Consider the following 17109-nt stretch of genomic DNA (forward strand, 5'->3'; position numbering starts at 1 on the left):
GCTGCCCACTTCTCCAGTTTATTTAAATCTTTTTGAATCCTCTCTCTCTTCTCTAGTATTAGCTATCCCTCCTAGCTTTGTGTCATCAGCAAATTTAATCAGTTTACCCTCAATTCCTTCATCTAAATCGTTGATAAAGATGTTGAACAATACAGGGCCCAGGACAGAGCCCTGTGGTACCCCACTTGAGACATTCTTCCAACTGGATGTGCAGCCATTTACGACCACTCTTTGGGTCCGATCACTAAGCCAGTTATGAATCCACCTAAAAGTTGCCTTGTCCATTCCATACTTAGTCATTTTTTCAATAAGGATTGTATGAGAGACTTTGTCAAATGCTTTGCTGAAGTCAAGATATACTATATCTACAGCATTTCCTTGATCCACCCAATCAGTGATACCATCATAGAAGGAAATTAAGTTAGTCTGACATGACTTATTAGTTACAAACCCATGCTGACTCTGTTTAATCACTTCATTCTTATCCAGGTACTGACATACATGTTGTTTAATAATTTGTTCAAAGATCTTTCCTGGTATAGAAGTCAGACTCACCGGCCTATAGTTGCCTGGGTCCACCTTCTTCCCCTTTTTGAAGATAGGAACAACATTTGCTCTTCTCCAGTCTTCTGGCACTTCTCCTGTTCTCCAAGAATTTTCAAAGATTATGGAGAGGGGTTTAAAAATTTCTTCTGCTATCTCCTTCAGTACTCTGGGGTGTAATTCATCTGGACCTGGAGACTTGAATTCATTTAGGTTAGCTAAGTGTTTCCTCACTATCTTTTTGTTTATAGATATCCTGGATTCTTCTATTCCCTTAACAGGACAGTGAATAACAGTTGATGTTACATTTCCTTTCTGAGAGAAAACAGATGCAAAATAGGAATTTTGTAAATTTTGTTGTAAAAATGAGAAATCGCTGGTCAACTTTTAACCCTTATAACTTCCTAACAAAAAAAATTTTGCTTCCAAAATTGTGGTGATGTAAACATGTGGGAAATGTTATTTTAAGAAATTTGTGTGACACATCTCTCTGATTTAAGGGCATAAAAATTTAAAGTTTTAAAATTGCAAAACTTTATAATTTTCGCCATATTTCCATTTTTTTAATAAATAAACAGAAGACTTGGCGAAGAAATTTTACCACTAACATGAAGTACAATATGTCACGAAAAAAACAATCTCCGAATCAGCGGGATTCATGGAAGCGTTCCAGAGTTATAACCTCATAAAGGGACAGTGGTCAGAATTGTAAAAATTGGCCTGGTCATTAAGCTGCAAACTGGCTCTGTCGCTAAGGGGTTAAACTGCCAGGGTTTTTGTTGCAGCTGCACCTGTGCCGTCCCTGCGGTGTAAATGATCTGGGCCCAAAGAGTTAAAAAAAAATTTTAAACAATTTGTGTGAAAAAGGAATAGAGGGTATTCGCATCAATAAGACACACTATAAAATAGCGGCATTTGCGGACGATCTCTTAGTCTTGATGACTAATCCTTTGCTGGGACTCCCAACATTGATGGCTCTTATAGATCAATATAGCAAAATTTCCAATTTTAAAGTAAATATGTCTAAGTCGGAAGCGCTAGACATACATATATCCCCGAATACCTTAGCTAAACTAAAAAGTACATACCCATTCACCTGGCCAAAACAATATATCAAATATTTAGGTGTAAAGATAGGAAGATCGGATAGAGACCTTTTTCAACAGAATATTCCCCCCCTAATTGCCTCAGTAGAAACCATCATGAAATCATGGAGGGACTCGTATGTGTCGTGGATGGGAAGGAAAAATTTACTGAAGAGCCTAATCTTACCCAAGTTCATATATATTTTCCAAATGCTCCCTATCACCATCCCCAAATCGTATCTTTTTAAAATTAATACATTATTCCGCAGATATGTTTGGAAAAAGCAAAAGCCCCGATTAGCATACAGGACATTAACATTAAACAAATCGAGGGGTGGGATGGGTGCACCAGACATAATGAGGTACTACCAAGCGACAATGCTTACCAGAGTGGTAGACCTGTTGCGGTCTCCTAACAATAAGCAGTGGATTGAGGTGGAGGAAGCCCTATCACCTTATCCCCTGAGATCCATCCTTTTGGCATATCCTTGTAAAAACATAAACAAAAATCTACCTAATATACACACCAAAGCTACCTTAAAATTATGGAAGGGATTGGTGAAAACTCTAGTTCCCCCTTTGTCCCCCTTACTCAAGTTGGCAGATATAATGCCACATGCATCTTATTCCCGAGACAATGATGTAATCAAACCCGGTTCCCTGGCAAATGTAGCGGTTGATGACCTCTTGGCGGACGGGGCACTCCCCTCCTTTCAGGAACTGAAGAAGCAACCAGGGCTTTCCAACTTGACCTTTATACAATTCGGCTCTATAAGAGACTCCTTGGCACGGTATCTTTTAGGAGCAGACGTTACCCGCCCACTGACTGCATTTGAGACTCTCTGTGCAACAAAGGATAAACCCAAAAAGATAATGTCGTCTATTTACCAGATTTTAAATATAACTGACTGTTGTCTCAAAAGAGCTTATATAACACATTGGGAAAAGGATTTGGGATTCAAGTTTACCCCAAATCAAATATCACACATTTATAATTCATCTCATGGCCCATCACAATGTGTTAGAGCACAAGAGAATTCCTTTAAAATAGTCGCCAGATGGTATATTACACCACAGCAGAACACTTATTGGCGGACGGGGTCTTCTGCTAGATGCTGGAGATGCTGTGATTCGGAGGGAACATACTTACATATGTGGTGGTCCTGTCCACCCCTGCTGCAGTTCTGGCGACTAGTAGAGGATTATATCGGGGAAATTGTGGGCAAAAAGCTTACATTGACACCGGAGATAGTGCTTTTAAATTTTCTGTCACCGACTGGACATAAAAATACTGCTCTGTTGACTCAACACATTCTTTCAGCAGCGAAACTTTTGATACCTATGAACTGGAAGTCAACTACCACTCCATCTATATCCCAATTGCAAGAGAAGGTAGATATGCTATATCAAGTAGCCAAACTGGCTGCCTTGGTGAATGGCTCACTTTCAGCTTTTGAAAGAGTATGGCACCCATGGACCCGATTCAGATCCATTAGTAGAAGTTGATAAGGCTATGGTGGCCTCCTTGCTTGGCTTTATCAGAGTGGACGAAATCCTTGTTGCCTAGTGTTCCCCCCCCCCTCCCCTTATCTCCCTTATATTCCACCCCTATATCCCAACTTCTTCCTCTAATTACTTGACCTCCTGTCCCTTTACTCCCTATACTGTTTTTTTTTTTTTCTCTTCTCTTTTCTTCTTTTTTGTTCTTCTTCATCTTTGTTTGAAATCATGGCATATGTGATGTAGCAGGGGCGTGTGGATGGGAAGAACCCAGATTTAAACCCAGATAATCCTGCTGCTGGAAGTTCCTTTAAGGCTGTTGGTGTCCTTAAACCTCTATATATCAATAGTTTTTGCCATGAATTGATATTTCAAACTATCTGTTTATCTCCCGAAAAGTGGAATTTGTAGGTTATATAATAATTTTGTAAGCTACCCTGTTGATTGCTTTCTTTCGGATGTAACTTGCAGATTTCAATAAATAAAACATTAAAACAAAACAAACAATTTGTGTGAAAAAAAGAAATTTTGTCTTCTCTTTCCATTTTTTTTTTTTTTTCTTTTTATGAGAATTGTTAGAGCCAAGTTTGTTTAGAAACATTTTTATATCTGCTCTATTTCTGGTGTTTTTCTTGTAATATAGGAAAGCCTAAGGCCAGAAATAAACCCCATAAATCACTGTACATGGAGACTTTGGGATCAGATAATTTCTGTCTTTGGTGTTTGTGGGAACAAAAAAGCTTTTATAAAAGCCTCAAACTTCTGTGTGTGAATCAGACCTGAGATCTAACGTGAAAGAAGATTACAGTGCGGGGAAGACGGGAAACCTTCATATAGACGGCCGGTGGGGATGGAGTCAGTGACGGACTCTGGCCAAATATGTTTCTAGAGCCGTAGTAGAAGATGAAGATGTCGTCCTCATCATGAAGTAGTTATTTCTCCTGTCACGTGTAATGAATATCGGAAGATGAGTCTGAGAAACGTATTCAGCTGCCGACTCCGAGGAGGAAACTGCTTGTTGTCTGTGGCCTAAATATATAGGTTTTATTAGTAGTTGTCAGGGAAGAAAACTAAATACTGTAAAATAATAAATCTCCTCATATGTTTCCCTTATTATCTCCAGTAATTGTATTATTACACAGGATTTTATGATGTTACATCGGCTCATCTTCTTCTCATTCAGGTCTCTACAATATCGGATCCTCTCAGTGAAGATCTTCTATATAAGAGAATTTTCCTGATTTACCCATAAAGGATGGATATGGACAGAGAAAAGATGGCGGAGAGGATATTACACCTCACCCTAGAGATCCTCTTCCGGCTTACTGGAGAGGTGAGAGATTCTGATGACGTCACATTACATCATTCTTATCTATGGGAATAACAGATGGACAGAACTGGAGAGGTGAGGACTCTGGAAATGTCTGTAGTGAGATTTATTAATGTGTCTCTCCATAACCAGGATTACACAGTAGTGAAGATCTCTAGTGATCGCAGTCAGGACCCTGTGTCTGAGGGATGGGGAAGACCCCTGAGTCCAATCACGGGGCCTCCACCTTATACCCTGATACATGAGGACATCAATGACCAGAAGATCCTAGACCTCATCTACAAGATGATTGAGCTGCTGACTGGAGAGGTGACACTGCTGGGAATGCTGGGACATTATACAGTAATACTATGAAGGGATCGGGGGATGACGGTATCATTGTATGTGTCAGGTTCCTATAAGGTGTCAGGATGTCGCTGTCTATTTCTCCATGGAGGAGTGGGAGTATTTAGAAGGACACAGAGATCTGTACAAGAATGTCATAATGGAGGTTCCCCAGCCCCTCAGATCACCAGGTAATAGACAGGACTAAATACACGTGGCCTATCTTTATCTGTATGTAAAGAATGAATTCAGTCCCTGTATGTGTTTCCTCCAGATCTATCCAGTAAGAGGACAACACCAGAGAGATGTCCCCGTCCTCTTCTTTCACAGGACTGTAAACAAGAAGATCCCAATGTTCCTCAGGATCATCAGGTAGATGGAGAGAAGGTGCCATGAGATCTCCCCTATGATGTGTAGACGGCTGTGAAGGTCTTGTGCTCAGTCTTGTTTTATCCACCAGTATTATATGTTTTATATTTGTGTAATGAGAACGGTGGAGATGGCAGGATTAGAGCTGATCATAGATGGGACTTCTCCATCTGTCTGTGACTTTTACAATATTTGTTTTAGGGTGAAGATCTGACCCATATTAATACTACAGAGACATATGTGAGAGGTGATGAGCGGTGTAAAGAGGAGATTCCCACATATGACTACCCAGGTGAGTAGTAACCACTAAATGCAGAGAAGTCACAGATTCTTCCCAGTCACCGGCTGTGGCTGCTATATCGTTAGTGTAGTCCGGCCGTATTACCATGAGCACCATTTTGCCTGTAGACCACAACATTCTCCTCCACCCAAAACTGTTCATGTGACTTTGTGCATTGAAAACCCTTTTATATAGAACTTAAAAACTGTAGGATCCACCAGCCCTCTGGGATTAGAAGATGCTGACCGTTACCTGCCCAGGTCTGTAAACTACAAAGTAAAATGACAGCGTATGTAGAATGTCCTGACAAGTTAGAAAATCACTTGAAGAAAAGTATTATGATGTGTCTGTAAAAGAAAGCGGAGGGTAATGATGCTGATGGCTTCCTAGATCCCTGAGATCTTATTGGATGAATCTCCCTTCTCTCCCTTCTGTGCTGCTGAATGTCTCATATGGTCCCTACAAGACCAGGTCCAGTCTTTCTGGCCAAACTTCACTTTTATGATTGACAACAGTAAATGTGCAGTGAGGCCAAGTGTGAATTTCTGTACAATAACAGAGTTTCCCTTTATCCTGACTTTTCAGTTTGTATTAAAGCTAACTAATTTAAGGGGGATTGTGATAAACTACATAATAAACATTACACCTGTGCCATGATATATCTCTAAGCTGTGGAGGCTGATGGCTGTAATATACATTTATTCACTGTAAATATATAATATATAAATATTTGCGCTAGCAGTATGTCCAGAAACCCCTGGAGCCATAGGTGGAGGAGGACATGACTTGGGGATGGGTGGACCTTTACTCCTGCAGCTTATATATAGTGGTGTAGATTTTAAGCACGAGTGATGTTGCTTTCAGAGTAAGAAGCCCAGTATGTCTGTGCCTGGGGGTTACTGTGAGGAGGGGGGGATTATATAGAGCAGGAAATCTGTGTCTCTCCCTCTTTCATGCACAGGATGAACGGGAGGAAGCATGTCTGCAGTGTCAGGGAGGATAATACTGGGGTTATCACCTCACACGACAGATAATAGGAGCACATTCCCCTCAGACATCATGTACCAGTGTAGTATCAGCTCCTACATCATATCTGGGACCAATATTACCTCAGCAATTCATGCAGCTGCCATGTCCCTCATGTGCATGCTACATTTTCCTCACAGACTGTGAGACAACTTCTGGGTGACCTCCCTGCAGAAATGTTTGATATACTACTCTGCATTCACCTCAGACATTGTGTAGTGTGTACAGTATCAGCTCCTACATCATATCTGGGACCAATATTACCTCAGCAATTCATGCAGCTGCCATGTCCCTCATGTGCATGCTACATTTTCCTCACAGACTGTGAGACAACTTCTGGGTGACCTCCCTGCAGAAATGTTTCATATACTACTCTGCATTCACCTCAGACATTGTGTAGTGTGTACAGTATCAGCTCCTACATCATATCTGGGAGCAAGATTACCTCAGAAATTCATGTAGCTGCCATGTTCCCTCACTTATTGCAGAGGCAGCTTTTGTGTGACCTCCCTGCAGACATTTCTGATATACCACATTACTGCTCTATTATGCAGAGTCTTCATGAGTTCTGGGTTTATGTCTGATAGGACAGAGCAGGGACACATGCAGTGTCTGCCATTACTATGGTGGAGCTGGGCAGTCACATGTATGAGAGGAGCAGGCAGGGGATGGTAGATGTATGATGGTGAGAGGCTGCACTTCATGTCAGTGCACTGTATACTGACCCTGCTGTGTGCTGATTATCCCCCCTTCCCAGTTATGGAGTCTGATGATCTGTATGTGACCTCATCTGTTACATACTGTGATGCTGGGTGTGCAGATCCCGTGTAACCAGGTTACTCACTATATATGTGGTGTATGTGTAAAGGCTGTATTCCTGTGCTGTATACTGTACCACAGGTCTGTATACATGATATCACTCCTCACTCTGCTATATGCGGATCATGCTGGGTATAAACATCCTGTGTCTCCAGGTCATTTTCCTGGCTGTACATATAGCCTGGACATGACTTCCAGCTTAGTGCTTGATTTCTGTAGCTATTGCTGCCTTTAGTCCTCCCCCTCGTATGTTGCATGATCAGAGTATACCCACCAAGAGCTTATTTTATATTACCTAAGATGGTGGATAGCACAGGCCTGAATGGATTATGTTTTATCTGTAACATAAATAATCGGGGAGTAACTCGGCACATTTGAGTGGGCACTAATAACTCAGCACATGGTGGGCAGTGAGTGGGCACTAATAACTCAGCACATGGCGGGCAGTGAGTGGGCACTCCTAGTGTGAGGCTGCACACTGCTCTGGAGGACACAGCATGGGCCCAGTTTTCAGGCCTGTCTCTCATCTATTGTAATTGTATGTAGTAGAGTGACTGGCTGGGATACAGAACTTGCAGTCTTCTGCTCACACACCTATGGCTGCAGGCAGCTTATATTAGACCTACATATTTCTTACCATTTATGTGCAGCTGGTGATTAGAGTCTGTAACTGCTGTAGAGGAGCAGGCGGCTTCACATTTATTGTTACAGCATATAACACAGCATTGCCCATCTGTCTATTTCTGGACTTTACGATGGGATATTTTCCATTATTAACCTGTTGTATACCTTGGTTGTAAACCTGCATGGTTTTCACCCTCACTTATCCCACATTTTGTGCGGTTGGAGGGGTCCTTGAAGATTGTTAAATATGGTCTGGGGGATCCAATGGGATATGGTTTCCTCCTTTTGGAATTTTAATATGGTTATGGTGAAAGGTGGAGGGGAGTTTCGGCAAGGGTTTGTCGGATCCCCAGGAAATTCAAGTGAACATTGGAACCCTTGTGGTTATGGTGCTCCCGAGCTTGTGGGGTAACGGCTGGGAGTAATTGTTGGTACATTTTATGTTCACTTTGTTTGGTAATCACCGGATTTTGGGAGCTTCAAGGACTCCTACGAGTGTGTTAATATTATTTATGCTTTGATGTTGTTTCGGCAAGAGTTAGTCGGATCCCCAGGAAATTCAAGTGAACATTGGAACCCTTGTGGCTATGGTGCTCCCGAACTAGTGGCGTAACGGCTGGGAGTAATTGTTGGTACATTTTATGTTTGGTAATCACCAGATATGGGAGCTTCAAGGACTCCCCCCAGCGTGTTAATGTTATTTATGCTTTGATGTTTATTTTAATAAGAACATGAATTAAAAATGTAAAAAAAAAACAAAATAAAAAGTTATTTATTTTCCTTTTAGTGGGTCCTTGAAGTTATTTATAAATTGGTCAGTAGGGGTAACCATATTAAGTATGGACTTCTGGGGTGGGGTTCTTGGAGTTGACGCTGAATCAGCGAAAAGGAATTGGAAATTAGAATTCCGGACAGTTAAATATTGTTCTGGTGGATCTGGCTTTTGGTTATGGCTCTGGATGGGGTATTACCCGGGAGCTTTTGGTGGTTGGACTTCCCGGAATGGGATGTTTGGTGCCCTCGAGCTGGTGGTTTACGGCTGATGGTAACTTGGACTTGTAAGTTCTTGTGTTTTTTTGCCAAATATTTAGCCAGAATTGTTGGGCCTCCAAGAACCCCCCCCCCCCGGTCGTATAAGATTGTGCATTTAATACTTATTGTAAATGTTTGTTATTAGTTAATAAACTGTCCGCTGACCCCCCCCCCGGGTTTGGAAGGGTAACCATCTCGGGTATGGCACCCTGGTTTTGAGGGGTAATCATCTCAGGTATGGCCCCCTGGTATGGAGGGGTGACCATCACGGTATGGACCCCTGGTTTCCAGAAGCATTTATATTTTATAGGACCCTGTTAGGGTAAAGTCCCTGGGGTCATGGCAATCATATTTTGCATGCCTACGGAATAAATTGTTCCCCTGAGCCAGGAACAGCGGCTGGAGGGGAGAAGAGAACAAGGTAGGCATGCTTTTCAATATAATCTATAGCTTCAAGGACCCTCTCTCTTTTTTCATGTGACTTGAGAATGCCGAGGCACTGTTTTGACTGTTTATATTGACCAAGCCATGTTTCTTTCAAGGTTGTCATCTGGGCAATGCAGTTATCTAGTGCATGAAACTGAAGAGCAATGTACCTAATCTGTGTGCCCTTGAGTCAGTGGGAGTGACTAAGGGTAAAGTAATCAAGTGCATTAACATGAAGGGCAATATGCCTATTCCCGATGCCCTTGAGCTGGTGGGAGCGGCTAAGAGTATAATCTAGTGCATTAACACAAAGGGCAGTATGCCTACTTCCGGTGCCCTTGAGCCAGTGGGAGCGGCTAAGGGTAAAGTAATCAAGTGCATTAGCACGAAGGGCAATATGCCTATTCCCAATGCCTTTGACCCAGATGTAGAGGTCAACGGTAAATGTTATCAAGTGCATGAAAAACAATTAACAATGGCGTGGCAGGGTTATTAATAATGCCTTTGTAGACTTTTTGTGCTTTAGGTTTATTTAAATTACTACTTATAATGTTGATGTTATATTGTGTATAGTTTTTAATTACTCCCTATTTATAATTTCTTTCTATTGATATGTTCATCACTTTTCGGGTAGTGATAGTAAGTGGGTTTAAGAAATTTTACTGCACAGCTACTGTAAATAATGGTGGTTTCTAGAACTAAAATCTGTGATTTGGTGAATTATTAGAGCTGGCTATAAGGCATGCAGTATAATAGTTTTTTGAGGCATGACAGATGTCATTATACAGGTATTCAGATTGTGGCTGCGACCTTAATTATGGTTTACTTTCCACATTCCCCATTATGGGATCCTCATTGCAGGATGTTGAGCAACTGTTATTTTGCTGTAGTTACCGTATTATCGATCATAACTTGGTAGCATGGCATTGATAAAATTCCAGAGCTCCGACAGATTAATTTTATTTTTTATTACTTGTGTGCACAGTCTTTCCATAGCATGTAGAAATGGCTGATGGCTTTATTAGGCAGGGTTGATGGGGGTCGAGTCCATTTAAGTTGTCAAAAATGGCCTCTCTGGTGGCGGTTTAGGAGTCAGGTGGAAGTTGCAGACAAGGTGGACTCATTTTAACTAATAGAGGATGTAAGACCTCATGGTGGTGAAAAGGCTCAGCTTTGGTGGCCAGCCTCAAGGACGTTGTAATGGTAACGTCAATCAGGGGGCGAGCACAGTGGTCATTGATGCCCTGAAAGTTTACTGGCTCTGCTTGAATGGCAAGCCAGTGCGTGCCGCCCCTTTATGGCTGTCTGTCCTGGTTCTGTATGTCAGACAGCTGGGGATATCACAGTACTTGTGAATTCCAATGTACTAGCACTTCACCTGACTCCTACAGTGATTGTTTTAATCCTGTGATTTAAATAAAGCTGTGGCCATTTTGACAACCAAAATAATGTGTTGTGTATTTATTCTAGTGCCTAGGTTTACGGTAGTTATGGTGGTTTTAAGATGGAGTGGGGGGTCAGTCCCATATCCATAAGTCATGTAGTCAAATACAGACACCCTAAAATTTAACATACACTGCCCATAAAAAATAATGAGCAAGTGTTTTTTTAAAAGGTAAAGCACTATTATGCCTGGAAAAATAAACTCAGGATGATTTTAAGATAAACCAAATTCATATTAACCAGACAAATACCTTTTAACACCAGAATAGAGCCATATTCAGACAGTCCTCTGTAGTCTCAATTCAGCGCTGAATACACAGAGTAACTGCTGCCGCAGTATTCACTAGAAGCCAAAGGTCCTTGTACCGAAGAAATGTCTGATCTTAGTCCAGAAAAGAATAGAAGTGCCCGAAATCGGTATCAAGGAATAAAGTACCTCTATTTTGAAGGACAATGTCCCGGCCGGTGAAATCGTCCTCCTTGACCGCGTGCCCACACCACAGCAGAGCGGCAGACGCGCCGTGTAAACGCTGAAGGCCGGCAAGGAATAGGACCTTGCATGACGTCACAGTCACGTGATGGATCACATGATTGGCTAAGGAGCGCTGGAAGGACCCAATTTCCTACGCGTTTTGGAAGACTACTGCTTCCTTCACCAGGGATGGTCCTTGTTACAGAGATGCCGCTTAAATACCTGCCCCTTATGCAGAGGAATGTTAAACTTTTAACACTTAACATTCCTCTGCATGAGGGGCAGGTATTTAACCCCTTCCTGCCATCAGACGTACTATCCCGTCCATGGGACCCGGGCCCCTATGCCCATGGACGGGATAGTACGTCTACCGCGATCAGCGGCGCCCACGTGGTGAGCGCCGCTGATTGGGGCCGGGTGTCAGCTGATTATCACAGCTGACACCCGGCACAATGTGTCAGGGGCGGTCACGGACCGCCCCCGACACGTTAACCCCTTGCACACCGCGATCAAACATGATCGCGGTGTACCGGGGGTTAAAGGGAAGCATCGGCAGCGCAATGTGGTTCCCCCCCACGGCAGCGCAATGTGCAGCGCTGCTGCGGGGGGCTCCTTTCCTGCAGGCCCCGAATCCAAGATGGCGACGGGGGCCTGCAGGAAGCTGGATTCCTCAGTGCCTGCAAAGCGCAGGCATGAGGAAGCCTTCTGCACTGCCTGTGACAGATCGCTGATCTGTCACAGTGATCTGTGATGTGACAGATCAGCGATCTGTCACAGGACAGTGATGTCCCACCTGGGACTATTTAATAAAGTTAAAAAAAAATAAAAAGTGTTAAAATAATTAAAAAAAAAAAAAAATCGCCGGATAAATTGGAAAAAAAAAAAAATATTCCCCCAATAAATCCATTTTTTGGAAATAAAAAAAACAAAACAATAAAAGTACACATATTAGGTATTGCCGCGTCCGTAACGACCCGCCCTATAAAACTGTCCCATTAGTTAACCCCTTTAGCGAACCCCTTAAAAAATAAAAATAAAAAACGAAGCAAAAAATAATGATTTATTATCATACCGCCAAACAAAAAGTGTAATAACGCGCGATCAAAAAGACGCATATAAATATCCATGGTACCGCTGAAAACGTCATCTTGTCCCGCAAAAAACGAGCCACCACACAGCATCATCAGCAAAAAAATAAAAAAGTTATAGCTCGCAGAATAAAGCGATGCAAAAATAATAATTTTTTATATAAAATAGTTTTCATTGCATAAAACCGACAAAACATAAAAAAATGACCTAAATGAGGTATCGCTGTAACCGTACTGACCCGAAGAATAAAACCGCTTTATCAATTTTATCGCACGCGGAATGGTGTAAACGCACCCCCCCAAAAGAAATTCATGAAACGCTGGTTTTTGTTCATTCTGCGTCCCAAAAATCGGAATAAAAAGCGATCAAAAAATGTCACGTGCCCGAAAATGGTACCAATAAAAACGTCAACTCGTCCCGCAAAAAATAAGACCTCACATGACTCGGTGGGTCAAAATACGGAAAAATTATAGCTCTCAATATGTGGTGATGCAAAAACTATTTTTACAATAAAAAGCGTCTTTTAGCGTGTGACAGCCGCCAAACATAAAAACCGCCATAAATAGTAAATCAAACCCCCCGTTATCACCCCCTTAGTTAGGGAACAATAATAAAATTAAAAAAATGTATTTATTTCCATTTTTCCGCTAGGGCTAGGGTTAGGGCTGAGATTGGGGTTAGGGGTGTGTTGGGGTTTGGGTTGGAGTTAGAATTGGGGGTTTCCACTGTTTGGGCACATCATGGGCTCTCCAAATGCAACATGGCGTCTGATCTCAATTCCAGCCAATTCTGAGTTGAAAAAGTCAAATGGTGCTCCTTCCCTTCCAAGTTCTGCCATGCGCCCAAACAGTGTTTTACCCCCACATGTAGGGTATCAGCCTACTCAGGGCAAATTGCAAAACAATTTTTGGGGTCCAATTTATCCTGTTACCCTTAGGAAAATAAAAAATTGGGGGTAAAAATATCATGTCCGAGTGTTATAAACTTCTGTGAAGCACTTGGGGGTTCAAAGTGCTCACCACACATCTAGATAAGTTCCGTGGGGGGTCTCGTTTCCAAAATGGGGTCATTTGTGGGGGCTTCCACTGTTTAGGTACATTAGGGGCTCTCCAAAGGCAACATGACACCCGCAGACCATTCCATCAAAGTCTGCATTCCAAAACGTCACTACTTCCCTTCCGAGCCCTGACGTGTGTCCATACAGTAGTTTTATCCCACATATGGGGTGTCGGCGTACTCGGGACAAATTGGACAACAACTTTTGGGGTTCAATTTCTCCTGTTACCCTTGGGAAAATTAAAAAAATGGTGACTAAAAGATCATGTTTGTGGAAAAAATACGATTTTTGTATTTTCACGCCCGGGCGTTATAAACTTCTGTGAAGCACTGGGGGGTTCAAAGTGCTCACCTCACATCTAGATAAGTTCCTTGGGGGGTCTAGTTTACAAAATGGTGTCATTTGTGGGGGGGTTCCACTGTTTAGGTACCAATCGCGACATGGTGTCCGATCTCAATTCCAGCCAAAAACGTCAAATGGCGCTGCTTCCCTTCCGAGCTCTGCCATGCGGCCAAATAGTGGTTTACTCCCACAAGTGGGGTATCCGCGTACTCAGGACAAATTGCACAATAACTTTTAGGGTCCTGTTACCCTTGGAAAAATAAGAATTGAGGGTGAAAAGATCATTTTTGTGGAAAAAATATGATTTTTTTAATTGTACCGCTGTACGTTATAAACTTCTGTAAAGCCCTTGTGGGTTCAAAGTTCTCACCACATATCTAGATAAGTTCCTTGGGGGGTCTAGTTTCCAAAATGGGGTCACTTGTGGGGGGTTTCCACTGTTTAGGTACATCAGGGACTCTCCAAACGTGACATGGCGTCCAATCTGAATTCCAGCCAATTTTGCATTGAAAAAGTCAAACGGCGCTCCTTCCATTCTGAGCTCTGCCATGCGCCGAAACAGTCGTTCCCCCCCACATATCAGGTATCAGCGTACTCAGGACAAATTGCACAATAACTTTTGCAGTCCAATTTCTCCTGTTACCCTTGGTAAAATAAAAAAAATTGAACCTGAAGTATTTTTTTTATGAAAAAGTTAGATGTTCATTTTTTTTAAATATTAAAAAAAATTCCTGTGACGCACCTAAAGGGTTAATAAACTTCTTGAATGTGGTTTTGAGCACCTTAAGGGGTGCAGTTTTTAGAATGGTGTCACTTTTGGGTATTTTCTATCATATAGACCCCTCAAAGTGGCTTCAAATGTGATGTGGTCCTAAAAATAAAATGGTGTTGTAAAAATGAGAAATCGCTGGTTAACTTTTAACCCTTATAACTTCCTAACAAAAAAAAAATTTGGTTCCAAAATTGTGCTGATGTAAAGTGAACATGTGGGAAATGTTAGTTATCAAGTTTTTTGTGTGCCGTATCTCTGTGATTTACGGGCATAAAAATTCAAAGTTGGAAAATTGCGAAATTTTCGCCAAATTTCCGTTTTTCTCACAAATAAACGCAAGTTATTTGAATGAAATTTTACCACTAACATGAAGTACAATATGTCACGAGAAAACAATGTCAGAATCACCGGGATCCATGGAAGCGTTCCAGAGTTATGACCTCATAAAGGTACAGTGGTCAGAATTGTAAAAATTGGCCCGGTCATGAACGTGCAAACCACCCTTGGGGGTGAAGGGGTTAAGTGGCATCTCTGTAACAAGGACCATCCCTGGCGAAGGAAGCAGTAGTCTTCCGGAACGCGTAGGAAATTGGGTCCTTCCAGCGCTCCTTAGCCGATCACGTGATCTATCACGTGACTGTGACGTCACGCAAGGTCCTATTCCTTGCCGGCCTTCTGCATTTACACGGCGCGTCTGCCGCTCTGCTGTGGTGTGGGCACGCGGTTAAGGACGATTGTCACCGGCCGGGACATCATCCTTCACCTGCCATCAACATAGAGGTACTTTATTCCTTAATCCTTGATACCAATTTCGGGCACTTCTATTCTTTTCTGGACTAAGATCAGACATTTCTTCGGTACAAGGACCTTTGGCTTCTAGTGAATACTGCGGCAGCAGTTACTCTGTGTATTCAGCGCTGAATTGAGACTACAGAGGACTGTCTGAATATGGCTCTATTCTGGTGTTAAAAGGTATTTGTCTGGTTAATATGAATTTGGTTTATCTTAAAATCATCCTGAGTTTATTTTTCCAGGCATAATAGTGCTTTACCTTTTAAAAAAACACTTGCTCATTATTTTTTATGGGCAGTGTATGTTAAATTTTAGGGTGTCTGTTTTTGACTACAGGACATACTTCTAGCGCAAATATTTATATATTTACAATTATTATTTTACTGTTTGGACAAAGAGGTGGTATTGTCTTTTTATTTGCTGCTTTTGTGTTCCTCATGCAAGCGCCCCAAGTTATTGATTATACATTTATTCACGCCTGCAGGAGATGTGTTGGCATGGCTCGATCCATGGATTCACTCCACGTCATAAATTACATTCTGTTTTCGATCCTAAGGAATTCAGATTACTGCACAATCTCTCCTGAACTGGGGAGCAATGTTATTTTCTCTAATCTTCTGATCAGGATTCATAGTAGCTCCAATGGTCCACCATAAATGAATGCATCTCTAGTTTACTGTTGGAGTTCTCCCCTCATACATACGTTGTTGTTGGGGATGTGACTTTTTCTTTATTCTATATATTTTTTACCTGTTCATTCTGTATGATAGTCTGATTGTGGTGGGATTGTCCTGCGTCACTTATGTGAGTCTGTAGCTCCCTGATAGTCCTGGTGATGAAACCCGTCTTGTGGTTGTTGTTTAACTGAAAACTACAAATAAAGATTAATGAGATTCTCGTGCTCTGGGGCGGGGCTTCTGGTGGGGCTGTGGGCGTGGCTGTGGCTGAGGCTTTAAGTGGTGCTCTGCTTATATATTCATCTGTATTGGCTTATGACAGGTCATGGCTGGTCCCTCAGTGACCTGCCCCCCATGTTTACATAATGCATATAATAGTGTGGATATTATTGTTGATCATCTATCTCTTACTTATAGATGCTACTGCGCAGACGCTGCCATCGCCGGTGACATTTTGCTGGATGTATTTTTTTTTCTAAGCTTCACAATAGCCACAATATTATAGGCATTATTAACAATAATATCAACACTATTATATGTATTATGTAACAGTGGGGGGCAGGTCAGTGAGGGATCAGTGACCTGTCATTAGCCAATACAGATGCATATGTAATCAGAGCATCACATAAAGCCCCGCCCACAAGCACAAGAATCTCATTAACTGAAAACTACAAATACAGATTAAACAACAACCACAAGACGGATTTCATCACCAGGTATCATTGTAATCAGTATAACAGCGCTGACCTGACAGTGTCTGTAGGTTACTGTGCACAATCCTGCTGACAGGTTCCCTTTAAGACATCTCAGCTCTGCACTATTATACACAGTTCACTTTAAATGTCTAATATTTCTTCTTGAAACTCATGTGACAGAAAATATTGGCCCTTACGATAGTTTAGATTGTGAAATCACCGAGACCCATATGCTAATTACCCCAGAGAGGTCTCACCACTAGTTACTCATTTATTACTGATGAAGACTGTGGAGTTTGATCATTTCAGTAGATGTTATTGTCTATAGTCACAGTTTTTGACTACAGTAGTTAGTGCCCAAAATACTCTGATCTATCCTCTTCCCGCAGCCAGTTTTGTGTTCTTAATCAGG

At 41.9% G+C, this 17109-nt stretch overlaps 1 protein-coding gene across 9 annotated transcripts in view; it reads left to right on the forward strand.

Moving 5' to 3' along the window:
- The window catches only part of LOC141094207 (uncharacterized), a 258337-nt gene that overhangs the window by 16525 nt on the left and 224703 nt on the right, over positions 1-17109 (forward strand). For 3 of the 9 annotated variants that reach the window (XM_073579999.1, XM_073579998.1, XM_073580000.1), the window contains exons 2-6: positions 4312-4461; positions 4591-4767; positions 4850-4973; positions 5057-5154; positions 5353-5443. The exons of the other annotated variants lie outside the window; for them this stretch is intronic. In XM_073579999.1, the coding sequence (XP_073436100.1) occupies positions 4384-4461; positions 4591-4767; positions 4850-4973; positions 5057-5154; positions 5353-5443 (568 nt within the window). In that variant the 5' untranslated portion in view covers positions 4312-4383. The remainder of the gene's footprint in view (positions 1-4311; positions 4462-4590; positions 4768-4849; positions 4974-5056; positions 5155-5352; positions 5444-17109) is intronic. 9 annotated transcript variants of the gene reach the window in all.

This window comes from Dendrobates tinctorius, unplaced genomic scaffold (genome assembly GCF_039654945.1).
Source record: "Dendrobates tinctorius isolate UK_male_01 unplaced genomic scaffold, ASM3965494v1 ptg000063l, whole genome shotgun sequence".
Lineage (NCBI taxonomy): Eukaryota > Metazoa > Chordata > Amphibia > Anura > Dendrobatidae > Dendrobates > Dendrobates tinctorius.